At 37.1% G+C, this 24,500-nt stretch overlaps 1 protein-coding gene across 1 annotated transcript in view; it reads left to right on the top strand.

The window, feature by feature from the left end:
* Positions 1-2,845: 2,845 nt before the first annotated feature.
* LOC128472631 (ephrin type-A receptor 7-like) overlaps positions 2,846-24,500 on the top strand; it is a 37,484-nt gene continuing 15,829 nt past the window's right edge. The window contains exon 1 of the mRNA XM_053454543.1: positions 2,846-2,978. Within this exon, the coding sequence (XP_053310518.1) occupies positions 2,909-2,978 (70 nt within the window). The 5' untranslated portion in view covers positions 2,846-2,908. The remainder of the gene's footprint in view (positions 2,979-24,500) is intronic.

Raw genomic sequence — 24,500 nt, 5'->3', positions numbered from 1 at the left:
GATAATAATAATATATCAAACATATTCTCCCCAAAAGCATATTTGCAAGTACCTTGTGATCAGGGACAGAAAGTCAACTTCATTCCACTCTGGGAAGGAACGTTTCCACATATCTCCCATTTTTAGAATATGGTTGAAAATGTGGTTTATTTTGCATTATTATTATTATTATTATAAGTGTTTTCAAACCATTAAAAAACGGTCCTATGCAATACACATGGGCTTTTTGTTTTTACAACCACATAAAACGCAATCATTCTATTTATCGACTCATGATTTTCACAAGTAAGAAATGCGGCAGGATATTAATGCTCAAAGCTACTAAAATGTCGGGAAACGTGGATATACTGTATACCTCTAACCCAAAATGTGATTTGTTCAGTTGATTACTATATGTCTTGCTTGTTATTGAAATCCTACAATCTCAATCACAAACTTTTATTAGAGCCCTATATACTTTATTGCAGTTTGTGGAATCATGAACGTTTTAGATTCCCCCCCCCACTTTTTAGAGGGTGGTAGATAAATAGAACAGCCTCCAATCAGAAGTGGTAAAGGCTAATTCAGTGAGGAAATTTAAACCTGGGTGCGATAGGCACAAAGCTATCCTGAATTGAAAACAAGACCAAAGACTGATTAAGGTCGGAGGTTTCGAGGTGAAATTTCACTGCCTGAGACAAACTGCTACCTGATTGCACCGACCATTGAGTCTGGTGAGCAGCAGGAAGGCCGGAGAGCAGTGGTGACATCATGGAAGATGAGCAAACCCCCATTTATAGAAATAAATAAAAATAATATATAATATAACGGAGACAAAAGAGAAAATGTTTGTCGTGGCTCGTGATTAGTGGCTGTCTGCAAAGGGGTGGGGGGGGCTGGTAATGATTTTGGCCCCTGACTTATATTTGGTATAATTTGGTATACTCTGTGATTTAGGCCAAGAGTGTAATAAGTGGTTATTGTTTTTGCATTTGGGATGAATTGTTATCTATAAACTACCGGTAAATACAATTCAATTTCTGTGTCTTGTATCTTTATTTAAGCATTGCAATGTTGTTCAATTTGTTTGTCATTGTTATTATGGTTGATACATATCCCTAACGGCCGCATCCAAGCTCCCACTTTAGTGAATAAACCCTAAAGTTAATCCTGCGATGATGCCAGCCGCCATTTTTGCAGGAAGTCAGTAACCGTCATGACACAACGGCAGAGCCGGTTCTCTATTCCACATTCTTTATATACAAAGTCCTTTTAAATAGCCATGGCCTCCCCTACATCATGCTGTGCCCCCCGTGTATATATATATATATATATATATATATATATATATATATATATATATATATATAGTGTATATGTAACATTTTATAATTTGCCCCCCTACTGAAACCTTGCAAGCAGGACCCTCCATAAGTATCATAATTTAACAAACCTTGAGTCTACATACATTGCTGGTGCTATATAAATAAAATATAAGAGCGCTGCACTTACTTACAAATCCTGAATATATTGTTTGATTTTAACATACTGCATGTACGCATATAAGCAGTTTGGTTCCCCCCACGCTGCCCTGGCTTTCTGTGGGCTGGCAGTGCTCAAAAGGGGGACAGATGTCTTTTTCTTTGCCTTTAATCTCTGGCTTTTAACTCTAATTCCTCATAAATTACTACATGAAGTGTATTCTGTAGCCTGTACTACCAATGGACCCTGCGATGTAACAACTAACATTTTTCCTGAACAGTTGATTAGATGAGACATAAATACAGCAGCTGCTATTACGCTAGCGTAATACAGTAATATGTGCGTAAAAATGGAAATAGGTAAGGATAATGTAACGTGAGAGCCGACACATCTCCGAGGGGTTTAGTGGTTATTTGGACAATGGGTTTGCACAGCAAATTAGGACCGAATCACTGAGCATCAGTGGAAATAAATGGGTTGTAGATCAGTGATCAGCACTTTAATATTCTTTTAATTTAAGATCAGAAAGATGGCGAATATGTCTATGATCCTACGGGAACATCTTTAAGGAGCAAAGCACTCTTGCTACTGAGTAGCAACATTTCGGTTTAGGACCTCCATACAACAGACTATGAAGACTTTATAGCAGACTCCAGGGTTAAAAGCATTTGCCAAGCTTGGTTTCCCAGGCGGGGGGGGGGGGGGGGAGAAAAAAAAGGCAATTTCATATATCTGATGGGTGCTGGGCCCTAGGAAGATGCCCCTTATGCCCTGCTTTGTTCTAAAATGTACACATATAGCTGCCAATATATTTACATAATCACTCTGTCCATTTGCAGTCTCTAAAGTAAGGCGCACTTTTCATCGCAACACTCCAGCAGTATATTCTGCATGATCGGCGCAGAGACCTTCATCAAGTAGCACTCACTCCTATTCTACATCACAGCGTTATTAATTAATACAATTAATTGCTAAATTATTAGGAACCTATTGAATTGGCCCACCTACCCTTAATTGTATCCTTCACAGGATCCAGATTCTACACACGCCTATACTGCATCTTGTCCTTGATACCCCACATCACCTCTCACCCGAGCCACTTAACCCTTAACATCTCGTTCCTAGGCGCAGTATTGTATGCCATCGTCACACACACACAAACACCCTTATTCCCCCCTGGGTTAAACGCTCTCACCGCCCAGTCACGGTACGTGCCCCCGCACTATTCCCTGATTAGCCCGTGCCCTTTGCCCTCCACCTTCTTCACCCTACATCCCAGCACGTGCTGGCTCCCTCCCCTCCCTCTTTTCCATTGGTCTGTGCTCCTGTCCTGGCCCCGCCCCCCTCTTCCTATTATGGAGCAGCCCGATCCCGAACAGGGAGCTACAAACAGCATCAGGAGCAGCATCAGTATCGGCATCAGTATCCCTGGGTATCCGCTCACAACATGGGACTCGGCGTCACCCTTACCTGCCTGCTCTGCCTCACCCTGCCCCGGTACCACTCTGCAGAGCAAGGTACGTGCCCACAGCGGGTGGGGGGGTTGGATGTGTGTTAACCCATTCATTCCCAGTGTGTGTTGGGGGGGTGTTGGCATGCAAAGGGTTACCCCAATCATAGTGAAAGGATGTGTCTGTACAGAGAGGTGTATTATTTGTATATATATATATATATATATATATATGTATATATATGTATGTATATATATTGCATTTCTGGTTTCTCTTGATTTGTATAAGTTAACATGAATAGGAATTCTGCATTAATAGGTACGGCGTTGGTCATAGAATTCTTGAAGTGGTCCAATTATTATTTACAAAGTCTGCGTACCTGTATGTCAACGTTTCGGGAAACGTGAAATTCCGCCTGTCATTTGTCAGACAGTCACTGTAAGAAGCGATTGCCCACAGAAAGTGTCCCGGCAGGTGCACAGATTAGTATTACTGCAGTATTCTGCCCATAAATGTATCAGTTATTCGATTATTAGCAATATATGCTGTGTAACAGGTTATTATCACGCATTTGGCTACGGGTTACTGTTTATCCGTGGGACGCCTTAAACGGTTAAAATAATAAAATCATATTTCACAGGTGTGTCATTCTCTTTACCTTCTTCTTTTATATATGACTATGATTACTAAGATCATTAATACAAATAGTATGTAAAAATAATGCATAAAAGTGAAGCATGGACCTTTATATCTTGCCGTATTCTTAAGTATAATTAGTATTTTTTTTTTGTTCATTGTTATAGTGATAGAGAGGTGTGCTTGGTGCTTTACAGGGCGACAGTATATACCAATGTCTATGTTTATTTTTAAATTGCTTGTTCCTAATATTTGTCATGGTTATAGTTACCTTCCTTTCACCTTTGAATTGAATATTTCATTTGCTTCTATCCTTAACGGGATGGATCAACGTTAGTAAGAAATGGACTGCAATGCATGCATAGTTTATATATATATATATATATATGTATATATATATATTGGATCAGGTGTAATAAATCTCAATTCATTGAATTTGCTTTGTGTTTCGTATATGTTCAAAAGCCATTGTCCTGCTTTAAAGCACATGCTGTATAAATATTGACGTGCAGTACCTTCTGCAGTTGCAGGCAAGAATGTGCTGGTCTCTTCCCTCACTTCAGCGACATGTTAACCATTTGTCGGCAATATATATCTGTGTACAGTGTTTCATTGTTTCTCCCAAGCAGTGAAATAGTTACACCGGCTATTATTAAGATCCTGGTGATCATCCCCCTTAGAGAACCGGAGACAGATTCTCATATTCTGATATTTACTTTCAAGTCTGCTGCACCCATGGCCTTAACACATTGTTTTTGTTTAGAGAAAAAAATATACATGTGGGTTGAAAAAAAGTATATATTTTGGGTACGTAAAATGTTTTTATATTTGGGTAAAATTCCATGCTCTGCATGCTATTACTCTTTGGTTGTTACCTAATCGATTTTGTTATTATCCGGACCAGCCGTAGCTACATTTGCTTAAAAGTACTACGTTAAATATATTTTTGCTATCGTTAAGGGTTAAAAGTTGTCACAGAACCTTGAAGATTATTCTCCATAAAGATCAGTTTGAATCACAGTATCCCAGTTGAGATCCAGAAACACCACTGTCACCAGAGATGTACCTATCGCTCTTGAAGACCTTTTCATGCCTATGATTACTGATCTTTATGATTAAAACATGCAAATCAAGGTAGGAGAGATGATGTCATGGTTGCCCAAAGTAAACCATGAAAAATAAATTAAAATGATGTCTTTATTGACACTGTGATAGTAATTTAGATTTAAAATGTTTAATGCGAGTCTTGACGTCTTAAGTGTTGACCAGCGTCATTGATTGATTTGAAGCTTTAGGCATGACGGGCGGGCAGGGAAGACAAGCAGAGTTTACTTGTGACCCTACTGTCAGGAGTACCTTGAATGGTCTAGGTTTAAGCATGAATGACTGCAAACTAATATGGTATGTAACTGTTGCCGAGGCGGTGAGGTTTTTCAGCGTACACCAGCCAGTTGGCAGTAGAGAATGTGACAGGCATGAATCGGGCAAGCAACCTGTCATGTGTGATACTTTGGAGAAGTTAGGATGCTTTGGTATTTACCTGATAAACAAAAATCATTCTATAATCTTGGAACTTATATATATATATATATATATATTTGATATTTTTTTAATTATGAGTACATTCGTATGACTTTTTAGAAAATGGAAGAAAATGACCAGTAAAACAAGGTTTTCAACTGTTAGATGTAGAGTATCTCAAGTGGTTTGAGGAGGCCTCCATAAACTTTAAAGTTATATCTTCTTGGAAAAACACAAAGCCAAAATGAATAATGTGTTAAAGTGAGAACGTGATCTCAAGGAGAGACAGAAGAGGATTTGATTTATAAGGTTTGGAGATGAACAAGGTTCTTGATAGATTATTGAACAATGGTACTCAATGAAAAGGCTAGACTTTGATGGAGGGACGGAGATGCGAGTTGGTATCATAGCTGGAAAGGTTCAGAGTTCGGGATGCTAGCCAAAGATTAATAGGACTTTAGTAGATTGCATTCAGAAAGAAAGCAGGCTTCAGTAGGAAAGATGTGGATGAATCTATCTGAATTTCCAGGTGGATTACAGAGGTGGAAGCTGTGTGTCAAGTGTAGATTAAAATACTCTCAAGGTTAACATCGTCAAGGTTTAGAAGAGCTTAAGAAAGTCAGCAATGGTCATGAGAACAAACATTAAAGGAGAATAACTCTAATTTTACCCTGACTTACTTTCTTCTTTGTGCTGCAGATTTAGATCTGGTTGTGAAGGTTCCCATGAATCGTTAGATGCCCATGCAAAGTAGCAAAGTGACTATTTGTATCCTGGCAACTTGGCTAGAGCGACTTTTCTCTGAGATCTTCAATAACCTTAGAAAAGAACAGCAGTATAACATGAATAATAATAATAATAATAATAATAATAATAATAATAATTAGTATTATTTATTGGTTTACATATATTCCAGAGCACAGCCCCGTGGTTCAATAGGACATAAGTAGTGCATGGCATAGCAAATTGAACTCGCATATATTAAAATGCTCTACAAAAATGTTCAGTTCTGCAGAATTGAGTCAGTTCGCAAACTTAAAATATACCCAGATCCTTATGTGGATAATGATAGTATGTGATGTCATTAGGTGTTTTTTTTTTTCTCTCGGTTAAATCTAGGGCAACGAAACACACTAAAAGCTAAACCGACATAAACCCCAATGTAGTTGTACTCCTGATTCTATACATTGGTGTAATCGCATTTTTTTTACATGTCTACAAAGTATCTGCAGGTGTTGAGTTGGCATTGTGTGATAAATCCGTGATATGGAAAAAAAAAAGTCAAAAGCTGTTTTTGGTTTAGATGTGATTTTTATATGAGTTTAATACACAGCTCCCCCTTGTGTGTATAGATCTAATCTTGACGTATGGCTTTGAGGAAAGAATATACAAAAACCATGCATTTCACATGAATTAGTTTTCTCTTTATATCAAATTATTTATTTCTCAGTCATCCAGCGTATTACATCATACATAACATATAGTAAAGTAAAGCATGTACGGTATATATATAACGACAAGTCTTTGGAGTAGTTTAATGGAGTTTTCTCCACATTAGCAGAATGAGATGTTCCGTTGGGTTTTAATTTGGTGTAGTGGATGGAAACATGTTGCAGCCCTATCTATATTGGCATTTATAGGAGGATCTAAGGTAATAAATACAAGCTTTGATCTGGACAGTGTTTTCCTCTAATGTATACATTATCTTCCAATACAGATGCCGCACTGATAATGACAAATGTCACCTAGTTTAACCTATAGGGTGCAATAGATTATTGACAGATGCTTAAATGGCCGGTATCCTCATGATTCTAGCTTTGTGTAGAAGAGCGATATATATATATACATGGCATGTGATATCAGATAACTGCTTGACCCTTGTACAGCTCCAATGCCCTGTAAAATATCGCCTGCTACACCAAGATAATCTGACATTTCTGATTGTATAGTTTTTTTGAATCACCTTGCCGTGATATAATAGATCATTATTCCATCTGGTGTCAAACTTGGACTTCTCGCAAATATTTATTCATTTAAATAGTCTATTTATTTGACCCTGTATTGTGCTATTGTTTTATGAGACACCCTGTCATAAACTCATTTCTTGACTTCGGAACTATGAATATTGGCCACAGAAGTAAACCTGTCTTTCAAAGGGTTAATGCTGTATAATAGAACATGAGAACTAATGCATTGAAGAGGACAGTCTGCTAGTTTCTATTTGGTCCCCAGACTTTATTTCTCCTTAGTGAATCTTACCTGAAAGTGCGTAGCTTTAAAAACTAGCCAGTTAAATAATTATCTAGTATTATAAAAAAAAAATGCGACACAATATTTTTCAAATATCTGAACCAAGATTAAATAACATTAAATATGAGGAATATGACACAAAATATGATGTACGTTTAGGTGAAGAAAATTCTCTCTTTATATATAACGTTTAGAAAAAAGCTTTTTTCCTTATTATAGTCCCAAACCCAGTGAGCTATGGCTATAAACTCTATTCCGCGTTAGCTTCCATTGTACTAAAATGTTAACTTTTCCAGATGTGTTCTAGAAGAACCGTTGATGTGTTCTTATGAAAGGCCAGTGGGCATACAGCAAAGGTGGAAAACCTTGGGCAATTGTTTTTATTCTGGACAAAGACCGCTCATAATGCTCAGCCAGCCATTAGGTCCGACACGGCGCCTATTAAAGCAATCATAAGTGGGCATAACCTAAAGAAATTCGATATCAACTCCAGATTTTAAACATGCTGTTCCAAATCATTCATTCAGCTCTCCAGAATGTTAACCAAATAATACTTTATTTTTTTTCTCTGATCACATAAAAATAACACATGGACTTTTAAGAAGTAATAAATACATTTCGGCTACCTACATATATTCTGAAAGAAAGAAAGAAAGAAAGAAAAAGAGACGCTGCTCTGTATCGGAAAACTTTAGCTTGTTTTAGTTGTCATGGCAACACTTAGTACATTTAAAACCAGAATAAAATAAACACAACAAAATAAACCAATTTTTAAATAAAACAATGTACGCGATTACTAACCACATACACCATTATTCAAATAATTTTTTTTTTTTTACACAGCATAATAATCTGTAATATCTTAAAAAGGCTTTAACCCTTTGTGTGTTAAAGTACTTTTTGCGGAATTATCAGCAATTTTCCAAGTGTCTTTGTATGTTCCTAATCATATACGGTATATATATATATATTTATATATATATGTATATATATATATATGTACATATATATATATACATTCATACATATATATATATATGTCTACATATATATTTAACCAAATAATACTTTATTTTTTTTCTCTGATCACATAAAAATAACACATGGACTTTTAAGAAGTAATAAATACATTTCGGCTACCTACATATATTCTGAAAGAAAGAAAGAAAGAAAAAGAGACACGCTGCTCTGTATCGGAAAACTTTAGCTTGTTTTAGTTGTCATGGCAACACTTAGTACATTTAAAACCAGAATAAAATAAACACAACAAAATAAACCAATTTTTAAATAAAACAATGTACGCGATTACTAACCACATACACCATTATTCAAATAATTTTTTTTTTTTTACACAGCATAATAATCTGTAATATCTTAAAAAGGCTTTAACCCTTTGTGTGTTAAAGTACTTTTTGCGGAATTATCAGCAATTTTCGAAGTGTCTTTGTATGTTCCTAATCATATACGGTATATATATATATATATTTATATATATATATATATGTATATATATATATATATATATATGTACATATATATATATACATTCATACATATATATATATACATTCATACATATATATATATGATTAGGAACATACACTATATATAGATAGATAGATAGATAGATAGATAGATAGATAGATAGATAGATATTGGTTGTCATTCTAGAGGCGATATTTCTGTAAGATTCTGCTTGGAACATACACACAGGATAGTTAAGCCTACAATCTATTCCTGCATTATAATGAAAGGCTTGATGCCATCAGAAAAATTCCACCCACAGCTAATATTTGGAGAGGAAGCAAGTGCTTTAAATAAACAGCAACCGTAATGCAGGAATAAGCCTGTCTGTGTAATATCGTGGATGTTTGTGCGAGAGGGAGCACTACCCATATCCCATATAATACTTAGATCATCTGTATGCAGTAGATTGTCCAGTAGGGGAATGTTAATACACCATGATGATTGATAATACTGTAGCTGAGTTTGTTCAGTTGGTCAAAGATTTGCACTGTTCTTTCCAAAAATCCACCGCTGTGTATGGGCAATCCCGTTTTTTTTGCGGGGCAGACCTGATTTTTTTGGGGGGGGCACTTTTAGCACCGGACAACTGAAACGTAAGGGGTATTAGTTAGCACTCAAAAGAGCTTTATTGCTCCAAGGTAATAAAATACGGTATATAATTAAGCCTCAACAGGCGCAGAGCAAAAGAAATCAGACGATTTTATACTGTAGATGTAGCTTTTGGATTGGAGAAAATGCAAGTGGAAGCTTCTGTACGGGAGTATGTATACATGTTTCTGCTGTAAAGACAGCACAGTTGCATAAAAAGTATAAAATGTCATTTTAATTCTAAAATGATGTTCCAGACTATACATATATAAATATATAAAAGTTGATCACGTGTACCATTTTGTGGATGAATTTACTGAGCTAGAAATCTCAGCAAGCCTTACCTTAATAAGATCTGTACGGATAACATTTGCCTGTTATGAGTATGAGATCCCTTCAGACAGCTTTTTGTACACCCTACAGGCGCAAAGTCAAACTAAGGCAAAAGGGAACTAACTTACTAACTCACTCATGAACGTGTAAAACAGTGGAACATTCTCCTGAACTTATCAATTTGAATATTATCTTTACATTGCCACCGGGTACAAGAAGACAAGTTTTTCATTACTTTGCGATGAAGAAAGCTTTGCAATCTGTAGCTGGTTCATAAAAGGTTAAAAACTGCTTCTCAGATTGACTAACCTTGAATTACATACAAGACGTCACAATATTATATATATCTGTAAGCAGCTTAGACCTCAAAAATTGGACTTTTTACTGCATGTTGAAATCCATAGTGCATAGACTCTACTGCATTGTAATAGAGCCACAAGGGGCAGCTCGCCCTTGGTGCAGTCTTACCTTGGCTGCCCCCAGCAGCTGTCCCTTGGACCAACTCAAGAACCACCATAGTCTGAAGGTCTGTGCAGCCTCAATTAACGCTTCCTCCCTTGTGGCCTGTATATCACCTGTTGGTTCAAAGTGCCAACATATGATGTCATACGCAGGTGTCTGGCAACAAGCAGCACACAGACCATTAATAAGTGTAGAGTTTTGTGCCAGTAGATATGCAAGCCTCCATCTCCCTTGCACTCAATGTAATTGGGAATGAGGAGGAGGTGAGCCCCATTATGGATAAAAAGTGCCCTGTTTTTACAGCATCTAGATTAGTCATTGGCTTTAAAATGGAACTCTTCTCCTAGCTCTGCTGAACCCAGGAAGCATATACCCTACAAATACTCTGTAGCACTCCCATTCTAGCTGAGCCCCAACTGAAATCATTGGGAGAAGCAGGGCCAGTCCCATGTGTATTAGCACAGCATCATACATGTGGTTGGCTGGTTCTACTGAGCATGTGTAATACATGTTATGACGATTGCTTCCAACTCTCAGAAGAGGCAGCTGGGAGGAAAAATGGACTGCTACATGCATTTAACATGAAAACGTGGTCATAGTGGTCTTTAATCAGTCAAGTTTAACTATACTGGAATTGGACGACCTTTCCAACTTTATTTGTACCAAATTATGCATTAGGGCATCTGATTCTCTGCTTAAATTTTTTTTTTATGTATAGAATATTCTTATTTTCCTGTTTTATCTTAGATCATGTTTAAACAATGTTTGATTGTAAACCTGAACATCAGAAACGTTTTACTGCTGATATTATAGTACACTATTGCTTATCTATTCTTGCAATGTTAGTATTATTTATATACCATACAAGTGCAATACCTTTTTTCGTCTTTACCTGTAACTTATTATTGAAATTGATAATAAAGTTAATTCTAAAAAATAGGAATGCCATCGATATAACCAGCTCAAGTGTCTCATGAGGGCCAGTTTATATGCCTATAAAATGCTGTGCAATGGTATTAATAAAATAATAAAGAGGACATTTAATAAGGTTTCAGTGATCGTATAACAAAAGCCAGCATAAAACCCATAAGAAAAAAGAAAAAAGGTATTATGCATTTACAGGTATTTGAGCATGTAGGTCTGTGAGAGAGCGCAGGCACAAGAATTTGGTTCTGAGTTGCAGGACCACCACATGAGAAAGAATCTCAGCATTTCACAACGTTTTAATTAACACTTGATGCTAACCTGCCAGTTCTGTCAGATTGTAGTATTATAACTTTCCATCACAGCCGAAATTTGGGCTTGAGATTCCATTAGAAATCGCCCCCGTAGTGTTGCCAGTGGGACTATGCATGATCTTGGTGTGATGGCATCAGTCCTATCACACACACACAATGTGGCATAATGGTTCAAAAACACACAGCACATATTGAGGTGACAGAGAACCGTCTTCACAAAGTCATCACTGAAGTTTAGCCTATATAGAAAATCATTTTTCACAGTTAGCAGTATATGTGTAAAACCGCGACATCTAACCTAGCTAACTAATGGCGTCAGAAGGAATACTGTGGATGGTCAGATGCTCAGGTTATCTGGAACAAAAAAACAATGCAGTTTCAGAATAAGAAATATATGCTTTAGTACAAATCATCAGCAGTGGGGGGAGCTCATGAAGAAGTGTAAACAAGACATCGCAATAAAAGGAGTATTAAATAACTCAGCACTTAGTAACATTACCATGTTAAAATTATGTTTTTTCCCCCCTGCAATTACAATGTTATCAATGGCTTTGTTTGTTTCCTCTGAGGCTTTCATACCACTGGGGGCCATGGCACGTAGACATTAACTTCTGGGAATGCCCAGTTCTGTTATTTAATGACCATGCAATCCCATGCTGGCATGGTCTGAATGAGAGCAGGTGGCAGCGCTATCTCAGGGCTTGTACTGAATTGCCAATCTGTTCATACTAAGCAGAATGAAGTGACTACCGCCTAATTCTCCCGCGGCAAGAGGCTCTGAATTATTTTGCTTAAGTAGATATTAAAATATTATATGCTCAGGTTGAGGTAGGTAAGGAGACGCAAATGAAGCTCATGAAAAAAGCCTCTTTTAACTGAAGAGACTATTTTGGAAAAACGTTACATTATATAAACATTGATGTGCAAATTGATTGGGCTAAAGTAATTTAATGAAATGTATTGGCCTTTACGCTACATCGTACAGAACCTGTAAAAACAATATGTCCTCCTTTAGCTGCATTCACTTGTTTACCAATATGTTGACACGTACTTTCCCATGATGGAACCACACATTCATCACACCACATTCTTTTGACACAACTTTCTTTTGTTAAGCACAGGTTTAAGTGGGTTTACGTCAGCTGAGTCCTCAGGCCATCAAAGCATGTTTATCGTTATTTACAATATGTTGCACGTCGAAGTATTCCATCTACATTTAGGATTTCTGTAACTGTGGAACAATTCAGTGTTGTTCTCTCACAAGGTACATTGGGCTAAAAAATATGTTTGGGTGGATATTTCACAGTCTGTTGGTGATGCATAGATCCTAAAGGCTTGCCAGGACTTCTTTTGAGTGCAGTTCTATTATAGCCTTGAATGAAACAATGACTTTTTTTTCCCAATCTTCAGTACCCTTGAAGAAGAATCAATAATTTAAACCCCCAGGTGCCGGGTCTCTGAAAACCACAGTATTAAAAATACTATAAGCAAATGCAATCAAACAAGGTATGGCACAAAATCAATACACAGCCAACAAGAGTTGACTATAGGTGGGTAAACCTGCTCAAACCAGTTTTCTCAGGTGAAGATCAAATGTTTAGGGCAAGCAATTGCAGTCACAAAATGAAGCCATACTAAAAGTTAACAACTCTGCATCATCCCTTTATATGCATTTGCATCTTTTCCTTAGCTTGCCGTAGATGTGTTTTTCCGAACATTATAATTATAAAAAAATGTGTCTTTTAGGGATTAACACTCTGATTTCAACCAAATATTCTGAGCTCCTAGAACAGAGGGACCTCAGTAGACGTGAATCCTATCATGTTCACGTTTGCATGTGTTTTGCTTCCTATGATCTTTTGGTGTCCCAGTATAAACCCGTTCTGGCCAAATAATGAATCCCATTGGAATCATATCTAAACATAACAATCAAATTTCCAATAACATATTAAATACATACTCAATATATTGATAATTTATTCAATGTTTCTTTCTTTCTTTCTTTCTTTCTTTCTTTCTTCCTTTTTTCCTTTCTTTCTTTCTTTCTTTCTTTCTTCCTTCCTTTCTTTCTCAGAAAATTGCAATCCTGTGAATTAACTTGTATGCAGGAAGATTAGTACAGACAGAAACATATGGCGCATTGTACTAATCTGCAGCAGTATAGATTTTGTGATGTTTTTTATGCTTTTAAGATGCTCGTTGATTTTTAACAACCAAGCATTTAATTGGTGAGGAGTCTAAAACATAAGAAAAATAGAATACCGTAGGGGAGGACAATGGCGGTTCACAGTGATTCTAATTAATTTATATGCTCTGCAGAGTCGTCACCTTAGCATCCATATTATGTGCTCTAATTAAATTAACATTTGCACTGGTGGTATGTAATGTGATATGTATTGGGGTGGCGTGCAAATATGATCAATGAATCCTAAAGATTCATTGGGAGCACCCACCATAGTTTTTTTTACTCTAACTGCCAGGGATCCAGACACATTTTTCCCACTGGGATGTCACTGCTTTGGGTTTTATTGCATTAAACTAAAACATTAAAGAAACAGTTTAGTACCCCTGATAACCCTACTACTTTGTATTACTTTGAAATTGTAAACTTTCAAGCAGCACCTCCTTTATCTAATGTGTCAGCTGGTCTTATTGATAATAATAATGATAATAACAATATGCAATATTGAAAATATTTAAATCAGTGGGAGCGCTTTTGCACCAATGTGCACAGGGGTCCCAACTTACCCAGGCTGGCAGCATTTATGGAGGTAAGTATCTCACGTGAATGGAGATTTGTTTGGCCAGGCACAGCTGCTGTATGGAGAACACTTGGGGTGTGGGGAAGGGGCAAATATGGGGAGATGAAAATGTAAAGGCACCACGCAGCTATAATATAATATAATATACATTAAAGTGCATATCATGGCTGGAGTGTCCCCTTTAGTTTTACTGGGAGTGAGTCTTCTTCCCTTCTTTTTCTTTCTGTAAATTTTTCCAATGAGACTTATTCACTTATACATGGCTGGATATGTATCTAAACTGAACCCTGTGAAACCATTGTTTTATTATGTATAGCCTGCATGACCTCTTATTGCACATCACCTCAGAATATCTCAGAGATTTAAAATAATAATAATAATAATAATATATATATATATATATATATATATATATATATATATATAACTGTTTTGCAATCCTAGGCCCAAAAGTGGCTTCAGTTATCCATCCCTACTAGAAATAAAATGTAGAAATGTTTTAAGAGCACATTTTATGATTTTTTTTCTGTACATAAAACAGGAGAGCAGCCTTGAATACCTGATAAATGATATCGGATTCAATATTACATTAGTGTTTTGGAATCGCTGCTGAGAAAGAATGTTGGATTTCTCTCTATATATTTCTTAATATCTGTGCCATATTTTTTTCCCTGCCTGAAATAATTTGTATGCTGGGGTTTTCATTCTGTGCAACAGTGCAGATGGAACTTTTTTTTATGACATGGTAGATGGATATTGTCATTTAATGTTTTATATTGCTGTGTGCAGCTCACTTTCCTCGTCTCTTATCATATCTTACGGAAAGAAACTAGTCGTGTACACAGCACCATCTATTTGCATGTTGACTTCAATAAGGAATTCCATATTCTACAGATAACCAGTCTCTCTTCTGTCAGCGCTACTTTTTCTTTGTTCCTTTGTTGCTGCAGCCTTTCAATTTGTACCTACATTTTCCTTTGTCTAGCATCTGACCCTCCCATTTACGTCAGTATTTCTTCACTGCCTTTCTCAATCTCTATGACTGTAGTTGTCAATGGTTTTTTTGTTTGTTTTGCCAGTGTGGCCACGGCCTGGTGCTTACATACTCGGTCACATGCGTGTTCTGGTGGATTTTCATACATACATACATGGGAAGATTGTTTGTGATTGATTTGAAAATCAGAATAAAAATGTACAACATCAGTACAAACCATTCTTAACATCAGATATAATAAAAGTACTGTAATGTAGCACATGGCGATTCAAGTACAATACAAGCTCCAATTTTATATTAAACTCAGAATTACAGTTCCAGACACAGTGCATCAAATATCGTTTAGCACACTGGAAAAAAGTCTGGGAAAGGTGGTAGTTTGATAGGGTGTAGATGCGTGGCAAAGTTGAGGTAAATGGAAAGTGGGACCTGTCCTCATCTCCTAGACTGTCCATATGAGAGGAGCCTGCAACAGTCTTGAAAGCGTTTCAGAAGGAAGAGGCGTTTCATGGACGCCGCCTCGTGTATATTACTAGAAGAAAAAAATGTCTCCAAGGCGCCCAACAAATTTTGTGCAAAAGTGTGCCAAAACACGGAAAGGGATGTTCTCTCCTCTATAATGCATGATGGGCAGTAACTATATGTGCATAGCAACTACTGTGGGGTCACGTAACATGACCCTACTAATTCACACCTTTACAAGCTCACTCCTCTGCTCCTGGGCCAGCTTGACCTTGTATATATTATATATGTTTACATACACACACACCTCATATCCTAGACACTAGTAACACATTTTTATGTTAAAAGAGTTGTAACAACATTCTACCACCCTACTTCTGTATACCAATAATAAATATCAGTTTCTTTTGTTTGATGCTGCCCCTCACATACATGTAAAAATATTACATATATGCATCCATTACATATACTGTGTTTTTGTAGGCATAGTCTAAGAATAAGACTGCCCAGGCTGCTGGCCACCGATGACCTGGCTAGTTATGTCATGTGAACTGACTAGTGGCTGTTGATTGCTCTATGATTCTCCCTCACCATAAGTCTCATATCCCTCTCTCGTGTTATTGGCCACAGCTTCGAAATGTTACTGGTACCATCTTTTTTTTATGTCTTATTTTGATTTATGTATTGACCTAAACCAATGTGTCACTTCTGACAACTAAATAATAATCCAGCTCCTTAATTCTACTTACATTTATACAACCTGTCTTCATCTCTCTCTCTCATCCAAAGGGTTTTATGATATATTGCCCTCTCTTCACTAACCCTCATCTCCCTCTCTCTTTAATCTTGTTCTTTCCTTTCTTATTTTTTTCTCCTTGTCTCACCGCTTGCAATTTTTGATCAACCTTCTTTATTATTGTTAAGGGGGTTTCTTTTGTACACATTTTGGTATCATTCTCCCTTTCTGTCTAACTCATTTTCTGTCCAGTTCTCTGTTTTAATTCTCTCTCTGTGACTAACTTTGTGTCCTTCTCGGTCTCCTTATTTCTTCTATTACTCCTTCTCTGTTGCATTCAGTGAAATATTTTTTATGTTTCATTCCTTTACTTTTCATTACGCTCCATCTGTTCTAATTCCATCACTCTGCCTCTAGAATGTAAAATTTGTAATAAATTATTTAATTATGAAATGTTATTGTTGTTGCCACTGTGTTACCTGGTATGTGTTTTTTTAATGGCACTGTGTTACCTAGTATCTGTTCTATATCCAGTATTTACTCTGCTGATAGTGAATATGAATCTGAGCCTATTAAGAATTAATTACTAATACCTACTAAAAATTCACTTAACTTTAACATATTAATAAAGTAATTTAGGTTGAACCAGTACCCAATTTTGCTTTATGATACCCAAACCACAACCTTAACTACTGCTTTATAAAAGAGTAATGATCAACTCCAAGAACGATGACAAAGGCTAGTAAAAAAGGGCAATTCAAAATCATTGTAATGAGATAAGAATGAAGCGACACAGGCATGTTTAAAATATAGACGCCAAAAATTCCAAGCTGTGAAGGGGACTGTTGCCAGTTTAAGGAGAGCAGTCAATCAACATAACATTCAGCATCATTCAGCTTATTTATTAAAATTCACTTCAGTGTGTGTTTTGCTTTCTCAATTACCGGTAGTTTAATTGTGATTGAGGTATTTGGTTTATATCTATTAATTACTTTTCTTAATATCCCCCTACTTTTATCCTCCTCATCTTTGTACAAGCTGTCAGTATAAACTACCACCAAAGAGTGACCGTAATAAAAGGGGAGAAGTAACCTTACGGGGAGAAATAATAACGCACCTATTAAGAACATGAGGTTAAAAATGGATGCCCTTGGTCATCTGCAAATATGATGGGTTTCTAATAAATCCATATTCATTTTTTCAACTTTTAAACATGATCACTGAACTGTGTAAGAGTACTTGTATTAAAAGCAATACACAATCTTAAGAGATTTAATGGGAAACGAAAAGTAACTTACCTTCCAGTGCTCACTTACTGCTGCATTGCATCTTTGCTAAGGTCCGGTGAAAAACGCTGGTTGCCATCCGTATCAGTATGACTTAATATAATTGGTTGTAAGAATCAAAAATAGTTTCCTGCCTCTTTAAGCATGAGTGATAAAAAATGTTTACCTGTTAATTAAATAAATCTTAAAACTCAAGGACTGCTTTTGTCATCCCTGATTTAGATTATGGAGCATAAAATGGCTCCGTGATGCAGGGAGTACTGATTTTAAAGGATTAAAAGCATATAAATTAATTAGGTTAAATGTTAGATAATGATGGGAATAAATTTGAAAGTACAACCACAAAACTGGCGCTGTTTCACTTAGATTTAAACTTTAGCAGATCTGTCATGTTTTTGAAAATTTCCTTTGACGGTCTAAAAACATAATAAATTCAACACAGAATATATTCCAGTTTCCACAGGACCAGCCTGTGAACCTAAGCACTTCCAAAGGTAAACTACCTGGAAGTCTCCCTCTTGTGGGAAAGTGACAGTTGTGAGGCATGGCTAGCCAATCCTAGGACAGGGCTAGATTCACATAGGTGTAGGGGTAGCCCCAGAGAGTATGTGGGGTAGTGTGTGTGTGGCCAGATGCCACTCCCGTGGCTTAGAGTCCCCAGGACTCTACTCCCCAGGAAGCAAAGCCAAGAGTCTCCAGGTAAACCCATAAATGAAGCACAATTTGACATTAGTGATGTTTCTAAATTGTGTTTACTTTCAAAAGTAAAAATTCAGTAGACCCAGAGATTTGGGGTTTTAACCCAAGACTCATGGGTGAACCTTTGACACTTCCCATATATAGCAATGGAGATATTGTATTGTGATTTAAAACGCCAGTGGTCAGCGCCACTCATGCTGCCACATCTAAATTGACTGCATTGTGCGCGGAGAACATAGGATGGGAAAATGTGCTAAATGAAGAATATAATGGGTTATACAGGGGATGGATCTTCTTCCTGTTTTTTCTTTCTGCAGTCAGGTTGTAGTTTCCGTAAAAAGCTTGAAAATGCTATTGAATCCCTTTGTTCTTTTGCAGTACTCTTAGATATGCTTGAGTGTTAGTAACAGACATAAACCCCAAGCAGATGTCAGTTCTATTAAAAAGTTATTACGTGCGTGATAATGTGTTCAGACATTCTTCCTGTAAAATGTCTGATCCAGTCACACCGCACTAAGCGCAATGCACTAATATATTGAATCAATTCTGCAAAAAAAGGATGGAACTGGATCAAAAAGCTTGTAGTAATGACATTTTTATTTGCAGAATTTATTCTATAGATGCTATATTTAGATTAATTAATTACATTTAAAAGAAAACATGTTACATTCAATTTCACAATTGGTTTTCTTGCAATCCTCTGGGGAACAACCAACCAAGCTTAGGTAGCTAACCTATAGATAATGCAGACAGGCGCTCCTAAGATTCAAGAAAAAAACAAGATGGAAATATATTGACAATGGGTGGGATTCCATGGTGATTGGCTATTTTCAAAGTTGTTTAGGAACTCCGTTCAGTTTCTATGTAAATGGCCTATCAGTTCCTGCTTTTGCATCACATGACAATTCTGCATTCCCTGAAAAATTCTATATGAGAAGAATTGGCATGATTACTGAATTATTTATGGAAATGGTTCTGACATTCATCAGTAATTGGAATGATGGCGGATATTTATTCTTCTGTCGCATTAATTCAAAATTCAAGGAGACGGAGGTGTTTACGAAAGGATATTTTTATCTTACGGCACCTTAAAGCTACTCCGTTTACTATGGCTACATAGAGCTGGGGCATCTTTGTGGACTGGCAGTTAATTATTTAACCATCACAACCAGAAAATCTGTTTTAGGACTTTTTCTCTATTACAACTGTTCATGCGATATGCCAAGGATGTCCACCTGTTATATGGCCATTATTTGTATAATTTGGCCCTGCCTCGGCAGTGGGAAATTCTAATTCTAATGCTAAATTAGTCAATCTCAGGAATGCCATATGTCACAAGAACAGACTGAATTGCTATATGAAATGGATGATGTAATACAGCAGCACATAATTTGTTTTGAGGCTGGGGACAGTACAAAAATTCTTAAGGGACAGTTTTACAGTCCTTATCCTATTAATCCCAAAACAATTCTGACCGGCAGCAATGCTTTCTGTAATGCCTTGTACTGTTTCACACATCTGCCATCGGCCCCTCAACAATTCTATGCTTGATCTCTTCAGTAGTAACTAATCACGACACTTGAGGTGAGTCTTTTTGTTGTGATCTCACTACTTTTTCACCTTACAGAATGCAGATTTAAACTTAGAGTGATTGAATGTACGTCATCTCGCACATTAACAATCTACTGCAGTGATCTCTGACTCAGCTAATCTCCTCATCGAGGTTTTCATTTGAGTATAGATCTAGCAGCTTTTGCTGGGGTAATAATAACGCCGGGAAATAAATGTAGCTCCCTGTGGAATGCCGGCTTTTTATCACTCTCTCTTGGGCCTGAATGGAGACTTTTTCTCCTACTGTGTATTTTAACCTCTTCATGCGGTGTGGCAGCATGCGACATTTAATTAAAGGCGAAGCATACGATCCCCTGACACCCTCTGCAATCATTGATTTTTCTTAAAACACATAGCTGAATCCATCTTTTCTGGCCAGTGCTACAACTCATAAGACTAATATGGATTCTAAAGGGTTTGTTGCAATGGCGGCTGGCGGAGCAAACCCACTTGAACTTTTGTAACTTTGTTTTGCTGACCTTGAAATATAATTAACAAAGTTTTCAGCTTTGCTGATACCAACCAAAAGAGAAACAGACGTTTCATATAATGTTAGAAAGATTGCTTTGTACCTGCGATAACAAGTGGTCATCACTCTTCTATTTACATTTTGAGGATGATGTTTTCATTACATTTTTTTTATCAAATGCTGGGTTTCTTGCCGGTGTTCTTGCTTTTCACAATTCATGGCATACATGTGCTGAGCTATATGGAAAGTCCAATGCTGTCACACTCATTGCACAGGTTTACCTGGCAGGCATACACTTAGGGTTATGAATAATAAAATATTCTGTTGAAAAAGAGGTCCTGTCACCATAGAAACCAGGCCCATACAGCAGGACCATTTAGTTGGTTGATACGGTGATAAGACCACCATCAGAATCATCTTTTTGACGCTTGACGGCTAGGGGAAGGGTTTTATTTTGTATGACAGTATTAAGGTTGTATACCTTAATACTGTCATACAAAATAAAAACCTTCCCCTGCCATGAAGCATCAAAAAGCTGATAATGTTGAAAGATTTGGCCAAACCGTAGGTTTTTGTATCTACAACTGTTGAAGCGTTGTAATGTTGCATTGGTGTACACACCTTCCTGTAACCAGGGCAACTGTAGCCCCCCCCTTCAAAAAATGACATTTGTAATATTTGTATCTGTAAACTTGCCTCAAAAAAGAAAAAAGAAGTCTTTTAGTGATAATTATAAGATAAGTCCCTTTTTCGAACATCATAAATGAGGGAATATAAATATAAGATATACCGTATTTGCTCGATTATAAGACGAGGTTTTTTTCACAGCAAAAATCAGACCTCGATTAGGTTGCCAGGCTGCTTACCGGTGCTTTGGTCGCGAGCAGCGTCTCTTCTAGCAGCAGGAGAACAGGAAGTTAGTAGAGTGTCACATAACTCTGCCTCCCCCTCCTTCCTCTGGGGGCGGGGCCAGAGAAGTTGCTCGCACAGCCGGGCCCCTGCAGAAGTCTTCGAGTGAGAGATCTGCAGTTCAGGTAAGAGGGTGGGGGAGGGTTTTTGAGCAAGTATGTGTGATTAATGGAATGAATGAGTATTTAAATGTTTGTGAATGAGTATGTGTATGATAGCATGGATGTGTAAGGTGGGTGGTGGTGGTAGCATGGCATAGGGAGGCTGTACTCACACTCCTTTCATCCCCAGGTTCCAGCATGTACTGGCTGCCTTGGCTTGATAGGAGTGTGATTGCTGTTAGCAGTTATATATATATATATATAATCTCCAGAAATGCCTTTTAACCCCCTATATGCCACTCTGGCATATAGAGGGTTAAAAGGCACATCATGGGGCAGAGTGGCAAATAGGGTGTATAAGGCATTTCTGGGGGCAGAGTGGCAACCCTGGGGCAGATGTGCATAACTGGGGGGGGGGCAGGTTGGCAAATAAAAGGAAATAAAAAAATATATATATATTTTTCTCAATCATAGCTTTTATTAGATATGAAAAAATTGTTGACATGCATTAATATTTACTAGTAAAACTTTTTTTTTCTATAGGGTAGTCTTATATTCAGGCTTTTTGTTTTTTTCCCTAAATTAATATTTAGATTTTGGGGGGTCGTCTTATAATCGAGCAAATACGGTATATATATATATATACTTGAAAGTAGGCGCCTCCTCCACACCTCTGTCTGTTTAAATGTGTGCAGAATTTGTTAGTCCTATATAAATGAAAATAATAAAACAATGGCTTTACCAGGCCACGTCTCTGTTACGCCCTGATCTGATCTATCTCACGTGATTTAAAGATTGTTTGGTGCCTGTTGCTACAAAGCAGACAATTACTGCATGCTTTCTAGTTGTTTCTGTACCTATTAATTAAATGGTTATTCATTATGAACAGCGCTGGCAGAGGGTCTAAATGCTCACAAAACAGATCTATTCCTGATACGACAGAAGCAATGCCACTATGCGCATAATTCATTCAGACCTGCTTAGGCTCCCAGCTGTACCTTCATTTCTCATGTCCTGTCTTCCTTTGGCTCCGCTGCCAAAAACTGGACACCTTGTTTTATACATCAAGCTCACAGTGAGCGAAAAGAAAGGGATTTATCTTTTTCTTGCAGATTTCAGAAATTTGATGAGAAGTAAAATGCATTTTGACTATGTGTCTGGTATTCCTACACCGTCATTTATTTCATCTACATTTATTTTCTTCTGAGTAGACTTGTAAAAAGCCTAGTTTTGTTTTTGGTCCATTTGTCAACAAATTTAGTTTTCTGCCCTTTCGGTTTTTGACAAAATTTGAAAGGCTTTTACCATTCAGAAACAAAACTTGTTGTCAACCTCATTCTCTCTCTCTCTCTCTTACACTCCCATGTTCCCCCAAACTCTCTCTCAATGTCTCCCTACCTTCTCCACTGACTACTTCCATGTCTTTGTCTCCGGCGGCTCCGTTTATCCTTTTGCCTCTTTTTTTTCTTCTGTCTTCTTTCTTCGTCCACTTCTCTGTGAACCTGGCCCCCTGATGAACTTCTGCAAAAGGGTGGAGCATCCAGACACAACCTCTCCCCTCATTGGAGGAATGGGGGAGAGGCTGCCCACATGGCTCTGCCTTTTTGTGGAAGTGCACCGAAAGGTCAGAGTAATGCAGATAGATTCAAGAAGAAAGAGAGCCGCAGAAACACTTTTCTTTCTTCACGAATCTAGCTGCATTATTCTGGCCTCTTGGTGAGAGAACATTAGAAAGTATTAGAGAGAGTATAAAAAAGCGTGAGAGTGAAATTCAAACAAAAATTCTGAGCTCTTTGCTTAATTTTCATTTGTTTCATTGGGGGTCCCTCTTTTTCGGACATTTGTTAAAAATGTAATTTGGACGAATTCGAATGCACGAGTCTACTACTGAGTAATGATATTTAGAATGTAAGACGATTAGTCAATCTGCATATCATTTGATTACACTGTATGCCCTTATATCCAACTGTACAGAGTATATACACTAATTGTTTTGCGTAATCCTGGTTTATTTACTAAACACTTAGTAGTAAGTGAACTGCTACGAAACGATAAATAGCCTCTTGCAGTGAATTGTTGAGAAAAAGTTTCCAGCCCATAACATTATTTAACAATAATTCCTAATTTCATTGCTTGCTGGAGTTACTTTCCATTAATGATTAATAGAGAAACATTATTTTTTCCTCTTTGACACATGACAAATTAGGTGACTTCTGCAGGAGAGATTTTTAAACATTAGAAACACTGTTTATGTTATTTTCTTAACTTCTCCAATTAATCATCTTAATAAACCAAAAAAGGCAGCAGAATCATGTATTTCTTGGCCACACAAAATACTATATTTGTTTTACAGAATTGTTCATATCGCACATAGCTCAAGAATGTGCTTAAAATGCCCTGTCTTTTTCCTGTACAGGAGCTTGAAAATAATTCGGTTCCTACGGGAGTGTCATTAAATAGCTGGTATCAATCACATAGCATGGGTATAAATCATTTAAAGGCAAGGCAGGGCCAGTGATGCAGAGATAACCTTGTGTAATGGCAGATAGAGGCGCATAATGCATTCTCCAGCTACCATTTCTAGGCCAGATGTGTGAGGGCATAAGCAAGGAAATTGCTACCCGGATGAGAAAGTTTATTATGAGATGAGAATTGGCCGTGAAACATATTGTTTGTTTTGATTCTATGCTCATTTGATCACTTTTGTTATCGTCAAATACTGTTCTAGACGATTGCAACTTCAATTTACCCTAATGCCAGCTAAAGTAACCATTAAATATATATGTCAGGCATGTGGATGAGCCAATGCTCTGTGGAATTTAATGTTTTTTTTACCATAATGCATTTGTATTAAAAATAAAATAAAAATTGCAAGATTGTGATCCCCATAGGCGATTTCTCTGGAGTTTATTCACTAAAAAGGGAGTTGACAGGAGAGCTGCAGTTTCACCTCGCTGATTTCTCTTTACATTATGAAGTAACAAATCCAATGAGCACCTGCTCC

Source organism: Spea bombifrons, chromosome 2, assembly GCF_027358695.1.
Source record: "Spea bombifrons isolate aSpeBom1 chromosome 2, aSpeBom1.2.pri, whole genome shotgun sequence".
NCBI classification, from domain to species: domain Eukaryota; kingdom Metazoa; phylum Chordata; class Amphibia; order Anura; family Pelobatidae; genus Spea; species Spea bombifrons.
This window is presented reverse-complemented; position numbering and strand designations above follow the sequence as displayed.